This window comes from Silurus aristotelis (assembly GCF_946808225.1).
Source record: "Silurus aristotelis genome assembly, chromosome: 11".
In the NCBI taxonomy this organism is placed as follows: Eukaryota; Metazoa; Chordata; class Actinopteri; order Siluriformes; family Siluridae; genus Silurus; species Silurus aristotelis.
Genome location: NC_139584.1, coordinates 20,449,206 through 20,461,962, shown reverse-complemented (window position 1 = coordinate 20,461,962; position 12,757 = coordinate 20,449,206). Strand labels below are relative to the sequence as shown.

The window sequence follows — 12,757 nt, the reverse complement described above, 5'->3', positions numbered from 1 at the left end:
TCATTTTAGATTTTTTTTACTCCCAGTTAACGAATGTTTTAGAAAGCTGGTGCTGAAAATCCTTCGCCAATTTAGATATCAAGGAACCAAATATATATATATATATATATATATATATATATATTATATATATAATTTTATTTTTTTATTTTATTTTTTTTTTTTTTTTGTTTAAAGCCAAATTGAAGCAAAACTTCATCTTTGTTTATACAATCTTTTCTAGTCAATTATTGATGTACTTTCTGACACTCGAGGGCAATTTGAAGTAATTCCCTGATTCAACCATGGCACCTTTTTTTCCTTCTGGTTATAAAGGTCACGTAAATATCATGTTCCAAGCTTTGACACGTTACCTAGTCGGACCATTTTAAGAATAAACACGGATAGGACTGTTGTATTTTGAAAAGTACAGAGAATGAGTAACGTGATCTTTACTCCTGGCTGTTAGTACCTGAAGAAGAAGCACTAGGACTACAATGACTTGCAGAAATGCCTCCAGAAACATGAAGCACTTCACTCAAGATAATGAGGTCAAATACACAACAGTGCAGGCCGGCACTGCTCAGTTAACTCTTTGCCATATTTATTTATTTATAAGTAATTATTATTTTATTTCATTGCTTTGCATTAGATTTGAGGTAAAAATGCAGTGCAAGAGCCTGAAAACAGTATTTCGAGTCAGCTGAGGTTAAGATGGAGAAGACTTGGGAGGTGATATTTGATGATTGATTTAAATATGATGTGATGCAAAAAAGACTGAGGTAGTGATCACACTAGTATTGGAGCACAGATAAAAACCAGAATTCTTGATGGCATGGTTGATCAAATGATCAATTCCTTTGCCTCTTTAGGCTAAGGGGAAGAAAAATTGAAGATGTAGATGATGGCGTTGTGTGGAAGACGTTGTTTTCTGGGATGATTAGTGTAGCATGCTCTGACGGCGTGTGTGTGTAAGTAAGAGAGAGAGAAAAATAGTGTGTGTGTAAGAGAGAGCGTGTGTGTGTGTGTGTGTGTGTGTGTGTGAGTGAGTGAGTGAGGGAGAGAGAGATCTCGGTGTTCGGGCATCCCCCCATGGTCAAGGACGAGGATGTGCTTGTGTAATGAGAGAGGAAGTGGATGGTGGGCTCCAAGTGAAGCGTCCAGGTTTGACCGCGTTGAAAGAGTGGAATGACTGCGCGATCTGGCGAATGAATTTTGTATTTATTTATTTATTATTGTGATTCTTTTGCCCGCGTTCGGAAGGCGAAGTTGACGCAGTGAGCGGAGTTGTGGCTCAGGACGCCGGGACACTGCGGCTGCAGTCAGAGAGCTGCTCCCCGGGATTTCAGTACAGGTACATTCCTGCTTTCAGCGCTTACATTTATCCCCCATGTTTTAATATTTTGGATCGAGTTCCATTTTATTGAACATCATATGGTGCACCATATAGTAGTGTCCTTATTTGAAACAATTAGATAAATGAATATGATCGTCCGGTTTATTTCTGCATCTGAAGTGGCCGTGCGGTCTGATGAGTTCCTCAACTATTCTGCTATTGCTGGCTAACTTCAGCTAACAGGCTAACAACAACAAAGATGCTAACTCGCTAGGTTCTTTAATTAGCTTTAGGGTGTTCGCTAAGCAGTTTGTTGGGAATTCTCAGTATAAACCAAAATCTAAAAGATTGCTGGTTGAAAGAAGTGTGGAGGAGGGTAACTCCAATCTGGTAAGTAGCTAGACTAGCTGTAAGAAATGGGCTAGATTAGTAAGTAGCCAGTGTGATGTCTGTATGGAGGAGCTAATTAGCTCGGAGGCAGCGTTTATTCAGGTTTAGTAGTTTCGCTTTTGGTGTAATGACACATACAAGAAAGCCGCAGCGTTATGAGACTTCTTTCCGCATATGTTTGGCTGAAAGTGAACGCGATTTGCATGGTTGCTTGTCATCAGAACCAGCGCAAAGCGCTTCATTGGGATGCAAAGCGTGGCCGGCACCTCAAACACTTGCGTCGTTCAGCCTGGCGAGGGCGCCCGCGTCCCCTCATCTTTATCACTACGTCATCATCATCACCACCACTACATCATGACTTCATTCTGCTCACACTCGTGTGTCCCAGGGACAGTGTCTGCAGGAATACACCGTAAATATACAATAGACCAATGTCCATCACACAACATAAAACATGCATATGAGTGATGGGAAGATCGGATCATTTTGGTGACTTAGTTCTATGAATCTCATTCATCAAAATGAACGAATCGTTTTTTCAACTATTTAGTTCATTTTTCCTTCCTTTGATCAGAAATAAAATGTTACATTTTAAATAATAATTTAAAATTTCCCAATAAAATTTTTTTTTTTTTTTTTTGCATTGTGTAGAGCAGGGGTCACTGTAACCCTAGCCCGCATAAGTAGCCACATAAGTAGCCCGCGGGCCTTTTCTAAAAAAATAGCTGTTTCTTACTTTGTTAAATCATTGTTGATGATTAATATGAGATCATTAACATGATCAGTGTCTTCACATAGATGAACATCATTAATTATTAATAATAACATATAATAAAAGGTAAATTGAGCAAATTTGTTTTTTTCAGATCAAACTGAAAACTGCGTGTATCAAACTGGTAGCCCTTCACATTAATCGGTACCCAAGAAGTAGCTCTCAGTTTCAAAAAGGTTGGTGACCCCTGGTGTAGAGTCTATGGGAGTCACGTGATAAAAGAACGAACGACTCGGACTAGAAGAGTCGAGAGATGAGCTACGGGATTCTGTTTCCTGTACATAACCTTATGGAGATTTTGTGATGCTTTGCTCATGCGTGTCCAGTAGAATATAAACTGATCTCTCTTTGAGACGACTCGTTCTTCTGAGTCACATTAAAGACATGGGTCATTCATAAACGAGTCGTTCGTTTTGACCAGTCACTAATGCATAAACTCATTGGGGTAGTTTTGCAATCCCTGTTGACCAACTGCATAGTGTTATTTTTAGCATCCAAAACCTTCCATTTGGTAAGATATAAATTGGCCGTTCATTTTCTCTCTCACTTTTATTCCAGTCCCATCCCCATCCCATAATCATGTTTACTCTAAAAGAAATAATAACATTTAATATAAAATGGTTTCTTTCTCATATGAAGCCACTTTTTATTAGGGGTGTGAGAAAATATCTACACGTTTCACAATATTTTGTTTGGCGATCTGGTGTAGATTCTCAAAAACGCTATATCAATTTTTTTAAACGATTCGTGGCAGTTCTTTCATTTTATTTATTTTTTAGTTTATATCCCTACTTCTAGATAAATAAGGGCACGCCACTAATGCTAGCGTTAAACTCAATGGCTTGAAGAACAGTGCTATATACACAACCCTAAAGTTAGCGTGAACTGTGAGAGTGCAGGACATGCCTGTTTTTTCTTGCCTTAATGCATTTTCTACCATTCTAGAATAATTAATAGTTTTCCTACTGTTTATGTTCTTACCTCTCTGGGATTGTAGCTTTTAGATGTGGTGAACCCCTAATGGGAGAGGCCAAAAGAAGATGATCATCATCATCCCAATTTCATATTGGGTATCTTTTAACGACTATGTGCATATGTAGAAAAACCAATTACCATGTAAAGTACAATGATACTAATTGTGTTCATGTATTGCAATACACTTGATGGCACTGGTGTGTGATACAGGTAAGGCTGGCACAGGTTTCATGGTAGGGGTAGGTTTAAGGGGTTAGGCTTAAATTTTTTTTAGATTTTGTTTAAGATGTAATTAATGCAAATGCAGACCACACTGTGTTCTGGTTAAATAAGGTTTGCTAATGTTTGCATTATAGTGGTGTGTTTTTAATGACCGATTTCCTAAAATCATATCATTCATTCATTTATTTTCTCCCGCTTATCTGTAATTCGGGTCGCGGGGGCAGCAGTCCAAGCAGGCCCCCGCCTTCGACTGCTGCCCAATCCTCACAGCACCGTCCCTTACGGTCCCTCCTGCAGGTGGTGAGCCCACGGGAAGGCGGCCCCACGTCACTCCGAAGTCACGGACCTTGATACTTCCCTCGTAAAATCATATCCAATTGCGAAAATAAGAAATATCCCAATATATCGCCTTGCTTACAGTATCGCAATGTATCGTACAGCAACCCCTGTATCGTTATGCGCATCACATCGCCAAATTCTTGAATACACAGCTCTACTTTTTAATAGGTTAAAACATCTAAAGTTACCAAAAATGGCAGGTTTCTAATCATGTAATGGATATAGACATAGACATAATATTGCTTCTTGCTGAACCGGGCTGCGTTCTCACACATACAGAGACTCGTAGAATCAAACCATGCATATACTCATTGGGGTGGTTTTGCAATCGCTGTCAACCTGCAGTGTTTTTATTTTAATTTTTTTTCTTTCTTTCTTTTTTTGGGAGGAAACAAGTGAATCCTGAAGTCTCCAAAATCCACCATTCGGTAGCGTAGAAATTGGCCATAAGTCAATCTCGTGTGTGGTTCTTTTTCTGTCCTGAGCTCTCATTCCAGTCCCAGCCCCACCCCAAAATCAGCACTCTAAAAGGAATTATAACATTTGATATAAAGTGGCTGAAGCAATCAAAAAATGGCAGGTTTCTAATGATCGAATGGGTTTTAAAATAGCTTTAGCCTTGAGAAAAAGATTTCTCATATAGACATAATTTTGCTTCTTGCTGGAACATGCTGCGTTTTCACACATACAGAAACAAAACATGCATACACTCTTTGGGGCCGTTTTGCAATCTCTGTCAACCTACTGTGTGTTTTTAGAGGTTGGAGGAGACCAGTGAGCCTGAGAAAGCCCACAGAAATACAGAGAACAAAATATCCAGACTGTAACTTGAGCTCAGGAGCTGTGAGGCAGCAATACTATGTGCTGGTCCACTGTACCGCCCATGTTGCTAATTGTTTTCTTTATTGTAAGAAATTTAAGCATTTGCACCAATATATAGTATTTACTAAGTGTTTTCACCTTTAAACAGAGCATGTTACAAACCTCAGGTCTTTGAAATCCTCCATTCGGATATATAACCTGGGCAGAAGTCAATCCCATGTCTGTTGTTTTTTAATCCAAAAATAAGCAGATTAATGGCCGTTCTTTCCTCCGATGAAATTCTGGTAGCGTCAGAACATTTTAGACTCTTTCCTGCAGTGTGGTTTTTCAGATGACCGTCAAAACAAAAACCATTAGGAGCACTGAACCTGATGGCACCATCAGCGCTACAACTTCAAACCATCTCAGGGAAAAATGTTGGTCAGGTGGACAACAGCAAGAAGAGAAACAAAGTTATGGACGGAAAAGAAGTGTATGAGTTTGTTTTTTATCATTGAGGCATGTCATGAGCAAAATGAATGCTGCAGATTGTTTTTGTTTGCTGCTAGCTACCATTAGCGAGAGAACGCAGGTCTGAACAGTTCAATGACGTAAAATTCGGACGAGTCTTTTTCTAGTGTGCGCAAGTTTTTGACTTTCGTAAAGTCTGACATCTGACAACCGAGATCCTACAGTCTGACTTGGGGATCGTGTTCATACAGTCTGACAAGCAACAATTTAAGGACTATTAAAATATGTTATATAGTAGGTCAAGACATCTAAAGTGAACAAACATGGCAGGTTTTAATGGGTTTTAAAATGGTGCTAAGATTTGCACACATTTTTTTTCTTGCTGGACCGTGCTTCCTTCTCACACATACAACAAAGTGACCAGAGACCATTAATTTTTAGCGAGAGCAACAAATTTGAGGAAAGTTTAACTTTGGGAATGAACACAGTATATATCGTACAGGTGATCCAAATCCTGCTAGTTGAATCACCCAATGAGGAGTGGGAACGCCTAATGGGGACTGTGCAGTACAGTGAATGATGACTTGCTGTGATCAAATCACTGCATGAATATATGTTTTATTCCGGGAGCTGAGTAGTGTGTTGTATGACTAGAAGGTCATGGACGGGGTGGGAGACAATGTCCGAGATGAGAAACAGTTTTGCCCCAGTCCTCACCTCTCACAATGACTTGTCCAGCTTTCCTGTTTTATTGATTTAATCTTCTGAAAGCTGCTGCCTTAATGGCCGACTACATCCTCCTTATCTTCTTACTAAGTCAGAGTTTTTGTAGTAAATTCACGGGAAAAGACAACAAACATGGTACAAAGTGTGTTTTTTCTTTATTTTTATTTTTTTTGCATTATCTTTTTGCTTTTGGCTAGCATGGTATTGTAGAATAAGGCACTCATCGGACTAATGCGAGTGTTCTTTTGGGGGTCTCTTTATGATTATTACAACCCAGAGCAAAGAAAATGAAAGGCATCTGAGTGCAGTCAATCTTCTGCTAAGCCCTCATGGCAGCAATTAAACAGGATATTGTGATATAAATATTGCATTATATCTTTTATACAATTATATTAAAATGAAAGGTGACATTATTCATCTATGATTTCCTAATATTTAAAAATAAATACATAGAAAACATTACTGTCGCATCTGCTTAACTGATGCAGTTCTATTTTTAAGTTCAGAAACCATCAACATTATAGGGAAACGCAGATTACAAGAGCGCTGCATCACAGACAGGAATCTCATACACTGAAAATGAATGTCTTTACTAAAGCAAAAAACTCAGTGAACACAATTCAACAAGTCTCCCTTCACTGTAGCCACAGCTGCACTGCCTGCATATCATCTCCAACATTTACATTTGCGACATTCAGCAGACGCGCTTGTTGAGAGCGACGTACAAAAGTCTCTAACAATGAACAAATCTACACTGGTAAGCTAAATTACAACTTCAGATAAATCAGCCTACAACTTTGTTGAGGGTTTTTATTTTATTATTATTTTTTTTAACAAAGCAAATTTGGAAAGTGTTAGTTTAAGTGATTCAGGTACAGGTAGGTCTTCAACCATCGCTTGGAGATAGCCAGGGACTCCGCTGTTCAGACATCTGGAGCAAGTTCATTCCACCACCTCTGTGCCAGAAGAGAGAAGAGCCTTGAAGTATACTTACCTCTCATTCAAAAGAAGGTGGTACTAGTCGAGCAGTGCTGGCGGATCTCAGACAGCGTGGTGCAGTGCGAGGTGTGATGAGGTCTCTGAGGAAAGATGGGTCCATTGTTGGCTTTGTAGGCAAGCATCAGTGTTTTGAATCTGATACGTGCAGCTACTGGAAGCCAGTGAAGGGAGCGCAGCAGTGGGGTGGTGTGGGAGAACTTGGGTGGATTTTCAAGTCGTGCAGCTGTGTTTTGGATCATTTGCAGTGAGTGAATATCGTTCAGAGAAAGACCTGCCAGCAGAGAGTTGCTGGAGTCCAGTCTGGAAATCACCGGAGACTGAACAAGCACCTGAGCAGCCTGTGTTCACAGAAATGGTCGAAGGATGTTGTAGAGAAGAAATTGACGGGCCACATTAGCAACATGTGAGGAGATAGACAGTTAATTGTTAATGGACACCCCCAAGGTTGCGAGCAGAAGGGTTGAAGGGATGAACAGAGAGTCATGAAGAGTTATTCGGAGATCTTGACCTGGAGATGAATCACCTGGGATGACCAGCAGTTATGTTTTGCTGAGGTTGAGTTTTAGTTGATAAGCACTCATCCATGAAGATATGTCTGCCCAGCATGTGTGTTTTTAGAGGTTGGAGCAAACCAGTGAGCCTGAAAAAGCCCACAGAAATACAAAGAACACAATATCCAGACTGTAACTCAAGCTCATGAGCTGCGAGGCAGCAATACTATGTGCTGGTCCACTGTATTGCCCATGTTGCTCATTGTTTTCTCTTATTGTAAAAAATGTAAGCATTTGCACCAATATATAATATATACCAAGTGTTTGCAACTTTAAACAGAGCATGTTATATCACAAACCTCAGGTCTTTAAAATTTCCATTCGGATATATAAACTTTCCAGAAGTCAATCCTATGTTTGCTTCTTTTTCTCTAAAAATAAGCAGATTAATGGCTGTTGCGATCGTTTCTTTCCTCCCATGAAATTCTGGCAGCGTCAAAAGATTTTAGACTCTTGTGCTACAACTTTTAGATTTTAGACATCAGTGCTACAACTTCAAACAACCTAAGGGGAAAATGTTGGTCAGGTGGACTACAGCAAGAAGAGAAAAAGACCTATGGAGGGAAAACGAGTGTGTGTACGAGTTTTTTTTTAATTATTTTTTTTAAACCATTGAGGCACGTCGAGCAAAATGAATGCTGCAGATTGTTTTTGTTTGCTGCTAGCTACCATTAGCGAGAGAACGCAGGTCTGAACAGATCGATGAAGTAAAACTTCGGACGAGTCTTTTGCTAGTGTGCGCAAGTTTTTTTTTTTTATTTGTAAATTCTGACATCTGACAACCGAGATCCTACAGTGTGACATGGGGATCGTGTTCGTGAAGTCTGACAACAATTGTAAAGGACTATTAAAAGATGTTCTATAGTTTATAAGATGTTTTGAGATCCAAGCGGAGGCTGCGGTATCAGAGAGAGGAAAAGAAAAGACTTGAGTGGCATCAGCATAGCAGTGGTAAGAAAACTAATGTGAGGATATGACTTCACCAATAGAGTGGGTATAGAGGGAGAAAAACAGGGGACCAGGTACCGAACCTTGTGGGACACCAGTGGCGAGTGTGCGTGGGGCAGATGTGGACCCCTTACATATTAACTGGTATGAGGGACCCACACAAATATATTTTAGTGACCATCCAATGGAAGGACATGAAAATGCCCACGCTATTGTACCCCTGCTAGATGGACCTAGAGACGTGAACTAGAAATCTTTTTGGTCAAAGCAACAGCTACATGCAACAAGTACTTTACGTTGCAGGCACCCGCACTGCTGGTTCTGAAGGCCTCACAGTAGATTTTGACCCTGGCAACACGTGATGTGATGGCTTAAATATGATGTGGATAAAAAATATGGATTAAAAACTCTAATGCAAACAGACACTTCTTAAAGCAGAGCAAGTGATGCAAGAGCAAGAGACGCTATGAAAGGAAGAGACTCAACTATTGGGAATAATTGAATACAAATTCATAAAAAGAAAATGGATTCAAATGTAAGTCAGTGATTCTGGTCAGTAGTTCTGGATTCTAAGTTTAGTGCAAAAAAAGCCTTGCTAGCAATGATGGTTTAGCACAGGTCCTGATGTACAGCTGCTGGGTATATTATGGTGTTGTCTGGTTGACTGACTATTGAAATGTTTTCTAACAAAACCTATGTGCTTCCATTTTGATTTTGATCATTAACATAAACAAATGCCTCTGTATATTTGAAAGATTTATTATCCACAGGGTTTCAAGTAATGGCAGTAATATTTAGTTCATAAAATATCCTTTGTAAAAAGCATAGTATGTAAAAGCATTAGTCAAATAGGCTTAATCCATGTATTATCTGCTTGTTCTCTGAATCCGTAAGGATCGAATTTACATCGATACTGTGGGTTTATTTTGTGACCACGGATATGTGCTGTTTTGTTATTAGGGCAGGATAACAAAGACTTACTTAGATTAATTTGCTCTTTGTTAGTAATTTACTGCCATGCGTAACACAACACAGCTAATGATCTACCAAGAGGTGGAAGAGCCTTACATCGTGTTAAGGGTTCGGTTTCCGTGGTCAAGAATTTCAGAGTGCTGCTTTAAAACACTGCCTTATCAAGTGTGAGGTGTGTTTTCCATCAAGATCACATGCATTTACACCACATGCATACATCAGGGGATTGGAAAATGTCAACACAGATCCGACATCTATCAGGTAAATAAAACACCAACAGTCCAATCTAAAGTATCTGATTGCTGGATAATAAATAGCCTAAAACAAGCTAACAGTGTGTGTAATTATGAAATCAAAGATAAATTTAGGCCCTGTTCATAATTATACACGCCCATGGAAGTTCTTCCAGTCCCATCAATATTGTTTATGGAATAAAGTGGGGTTTTTTTTGTGTGTGTGTTATACGTGTATAGACCATTTCAACAGCCATTCATTCATGTAAGGAAGTGTCATTGGATGTTTCTGGTTAGCTAAGGCAAACACAACGTGACACTTGGAATACAGCAGGCTGGATACTGACTATCAACTCGGGGATCAACACCACATGATTAATATGAATTAGTTAATGACAAGTTTGCCAGCATTGAATTGAATTTTCTTGTTTATTCGTGATCACACACGGGGCTCAGATGAAGCATTCAAACCCTCACACACACGCACGCACGCACTGTTCCGCAGCAACAAGTATCACATGAAATAATTATGTATGCAATTAGTTATGATGGAACAGTACCACTAATATTGTAATGCACGTGCATTCGTGGCTTATTGGGTTTATTCTGCCAATCGGTTACTCACTACTGTAGTTAGGAAATCTAACAAGGATCTCGGGAGATCACAACACCTGGTTTATTGAACATCGGAAGGTGAAACAAATACAATCCCTCAAACACTGCACCTCATCTTTCTCTCTATACTCACAAGCCCTGCACAGACTGTTATTTCCCGCGATTCCAAATCACTCGCACTGTTAGGTTTTAACCTTAAATTTCACTCCCTACAATTTAATAGTGTTATTAGCCTTGACATACAGATGTACCCGGCCATGCAAGTGCAGTAATTGCCTCCCGGTTACCATAGCAACGGCCCAAAAAAGGAGAGTGTGTGAAACTTCAACCCTCACCAAACATAAGATAAACATCGTCCACACTGTAGGATACTGGATACCGTACTTAAAGGTAAAAGGTTCTGTTGTGAAAAGTTGGCGTATTTAAGGGCTCCGGTATTTTCACTTTATCTATTTTAAGGTTTTATAAATATCTAACCTGTTAAGTTTGAGCTAAACTTAAAAAGTATGCGTTAAGCCATCTTGTTTTGACAAGCGCAGTGCTTTAAAAATGGCGCCGCTAAAAATGCTTTAGGAGCAGACATGCGCAGTTCCGTCCCAACGCGTTTGTTATTGTTTACTTCCTTGAGACATATGTTTATATACACAGAATATACACACGGTTCGTACGTACCTCTGTTTTTGAAGTCACGATTCGGTTCAATTTCGGTACAGTTAGGGGGAAGAAATGCGAAATATAAAATTGCTTATTGTTTGTACTTAATGCAGTTTATTAATTTAAATATTTGTAAACATCAACCGTGCAGTGAGTAGCCGCAGTGACACTGCACTAACTCGAGTTTCTATTTTTATTTCTTTGGTTTTAATTTGTTTTTTTTTGTTTTTTTTAATATGTTTTCAAGATTAATAATAATAATAATAATAATAATAATAATAATAATAATAATAATAAAAAATTGAGATTAAACAAACTTGCGGTCCGACACTTAATACGTTCGTGAGGGAACTCAGTGTCCCTATATTTGTGTATAATATATATATTATTTTTTCTTTTTTTTTTTCTTTTTCAGCTTAGTTGTTCTAGTAATTAATGATCAAGGTTAACAAACATATATTTAACCTGAGGCTATAATTTAAAATGGAAACAGATAACAGTACCTTGTACGCTAAGGGATCTCAAAAAGCATCCAAAGGGCCCTGAGTCCAGAGTCACGACCACAATCCCCTCATGCTCACAGCACAAATTTCATTTTGAGAACAATAGGAAAAATAGATATTCACCGACCATATTATTAGGAACCCCTGTGCACCTACACATTCATGCAGTTATTGTATCAGCCAATCATGTTGCAACAGTATAATGCAAAAAAACAAACAAAAAAAACATTGTAAAACATGCATTATACAGAGCACAGAGTCTTGCTCAAGGGCCCAATAGTGGCAGTTTGGCGATACCAGGGCTTGAACCCCCAACCTTGTAATCAGTAACCCAGAGCCTTAACCACTGGACCACCACTGCCTCTATTAACTCTAACCTGACTAACCAGACTCCTCTTTGACCTACATTATTCCTAGAGGAAACCCTATAAGCAGAAGACTAGTTAATCAAAGGATTTAATTAATGTTGGACTTTAGTCACAATTGATATCAATTAGAAAAATGCTATTGTTTCATTCATTATTTAGTTAGTGTGAAGAAATTGTAGCATATGACTGAAGCATGTTTGTTCTCGCAGGCCTCTGAATGAAGTGAGCTCAGATGGACCGCATGAAGATCATTAAGAGGCGCTTGTCTATGAGTCTGCGCAGCGCCCGGCCAGTGGACGAGAACCTGTCTGAACTTGCAGAACAGGCAGCAACAGACGGGCCACCAACGTCACAGGAAAATGGTGAGCAAACATATATTAAGCTAGCTGTAGTGAACGTAGGCATCGTTTTTTAGTTCAAGGTCATTTTCACAAAGCACTACACTTGGACAAACAAGTATTTAAGTTCAAATTTTTTATTGAAACTATTTTATAATTTATTACACTTTTCTTGTAAAAGCTCCAAACTGCAGCATTGCCTTAGAGATATTTGCCACTGAAATTCCAGGCATTGCAGAAGCAGCATTGCAATATTCCGATGTGGCCTTTGTCTATGTGCGTGAAACCCAAAATGGGCAAAATTTCTAAGGTTAATAATTTCCTTTAAAAAAAATTATAAAAAAAATGGTTAAATTACAACATGCCATACAACGAATAATCTTTCAAGAAAAATGTGAGTTTGTACACCCAGACATGCGCTAATGTGTTAATTTCACAACAAACTTTAGAATTTAGATTTTACATTTGAAGTGAATTTCGAGCATTTTTTCCTACCAAAAAGTTAATTGCAGCATAAGGACACAAGCAAATACTGTCACAGGTGAGTGTTAAAACTATTAAAAGC

General features: G+C 38.9%; 1 protein-coding gene across 4 annotated transcripts in view; it reads left to right on the top strand.

Moving 5' to 3' along the window:
- The first annotated feature begins 254 nt into the window (after positions 1–254).
- The window catches only part of LOC310733325 (cyclin-dependent kinase 17), a 35,576-nt gene continuing 23,073 nt past the window's right edge, over positions 255–12,757 (top strand). For all 4 annotated transcript variants that reach the window (XM_083554515.1, XM_083554514.1, XM_083554513.1 and 1 more), the window contains exons 1-2: positions 255–1,333; positions 12,064–12,216. In XM_083554515.1, coding sequence (XP_083410641.1) covers positions 12,087–12,216 — 130 coding nt within the window. In that variant the 5' untranslated portion in view covers positions 255–1,333; positions 12,064–12,086. The remainder of the gene's footprint in view (positions 1,334–12,063; positions 12,217–12,757) is intronic.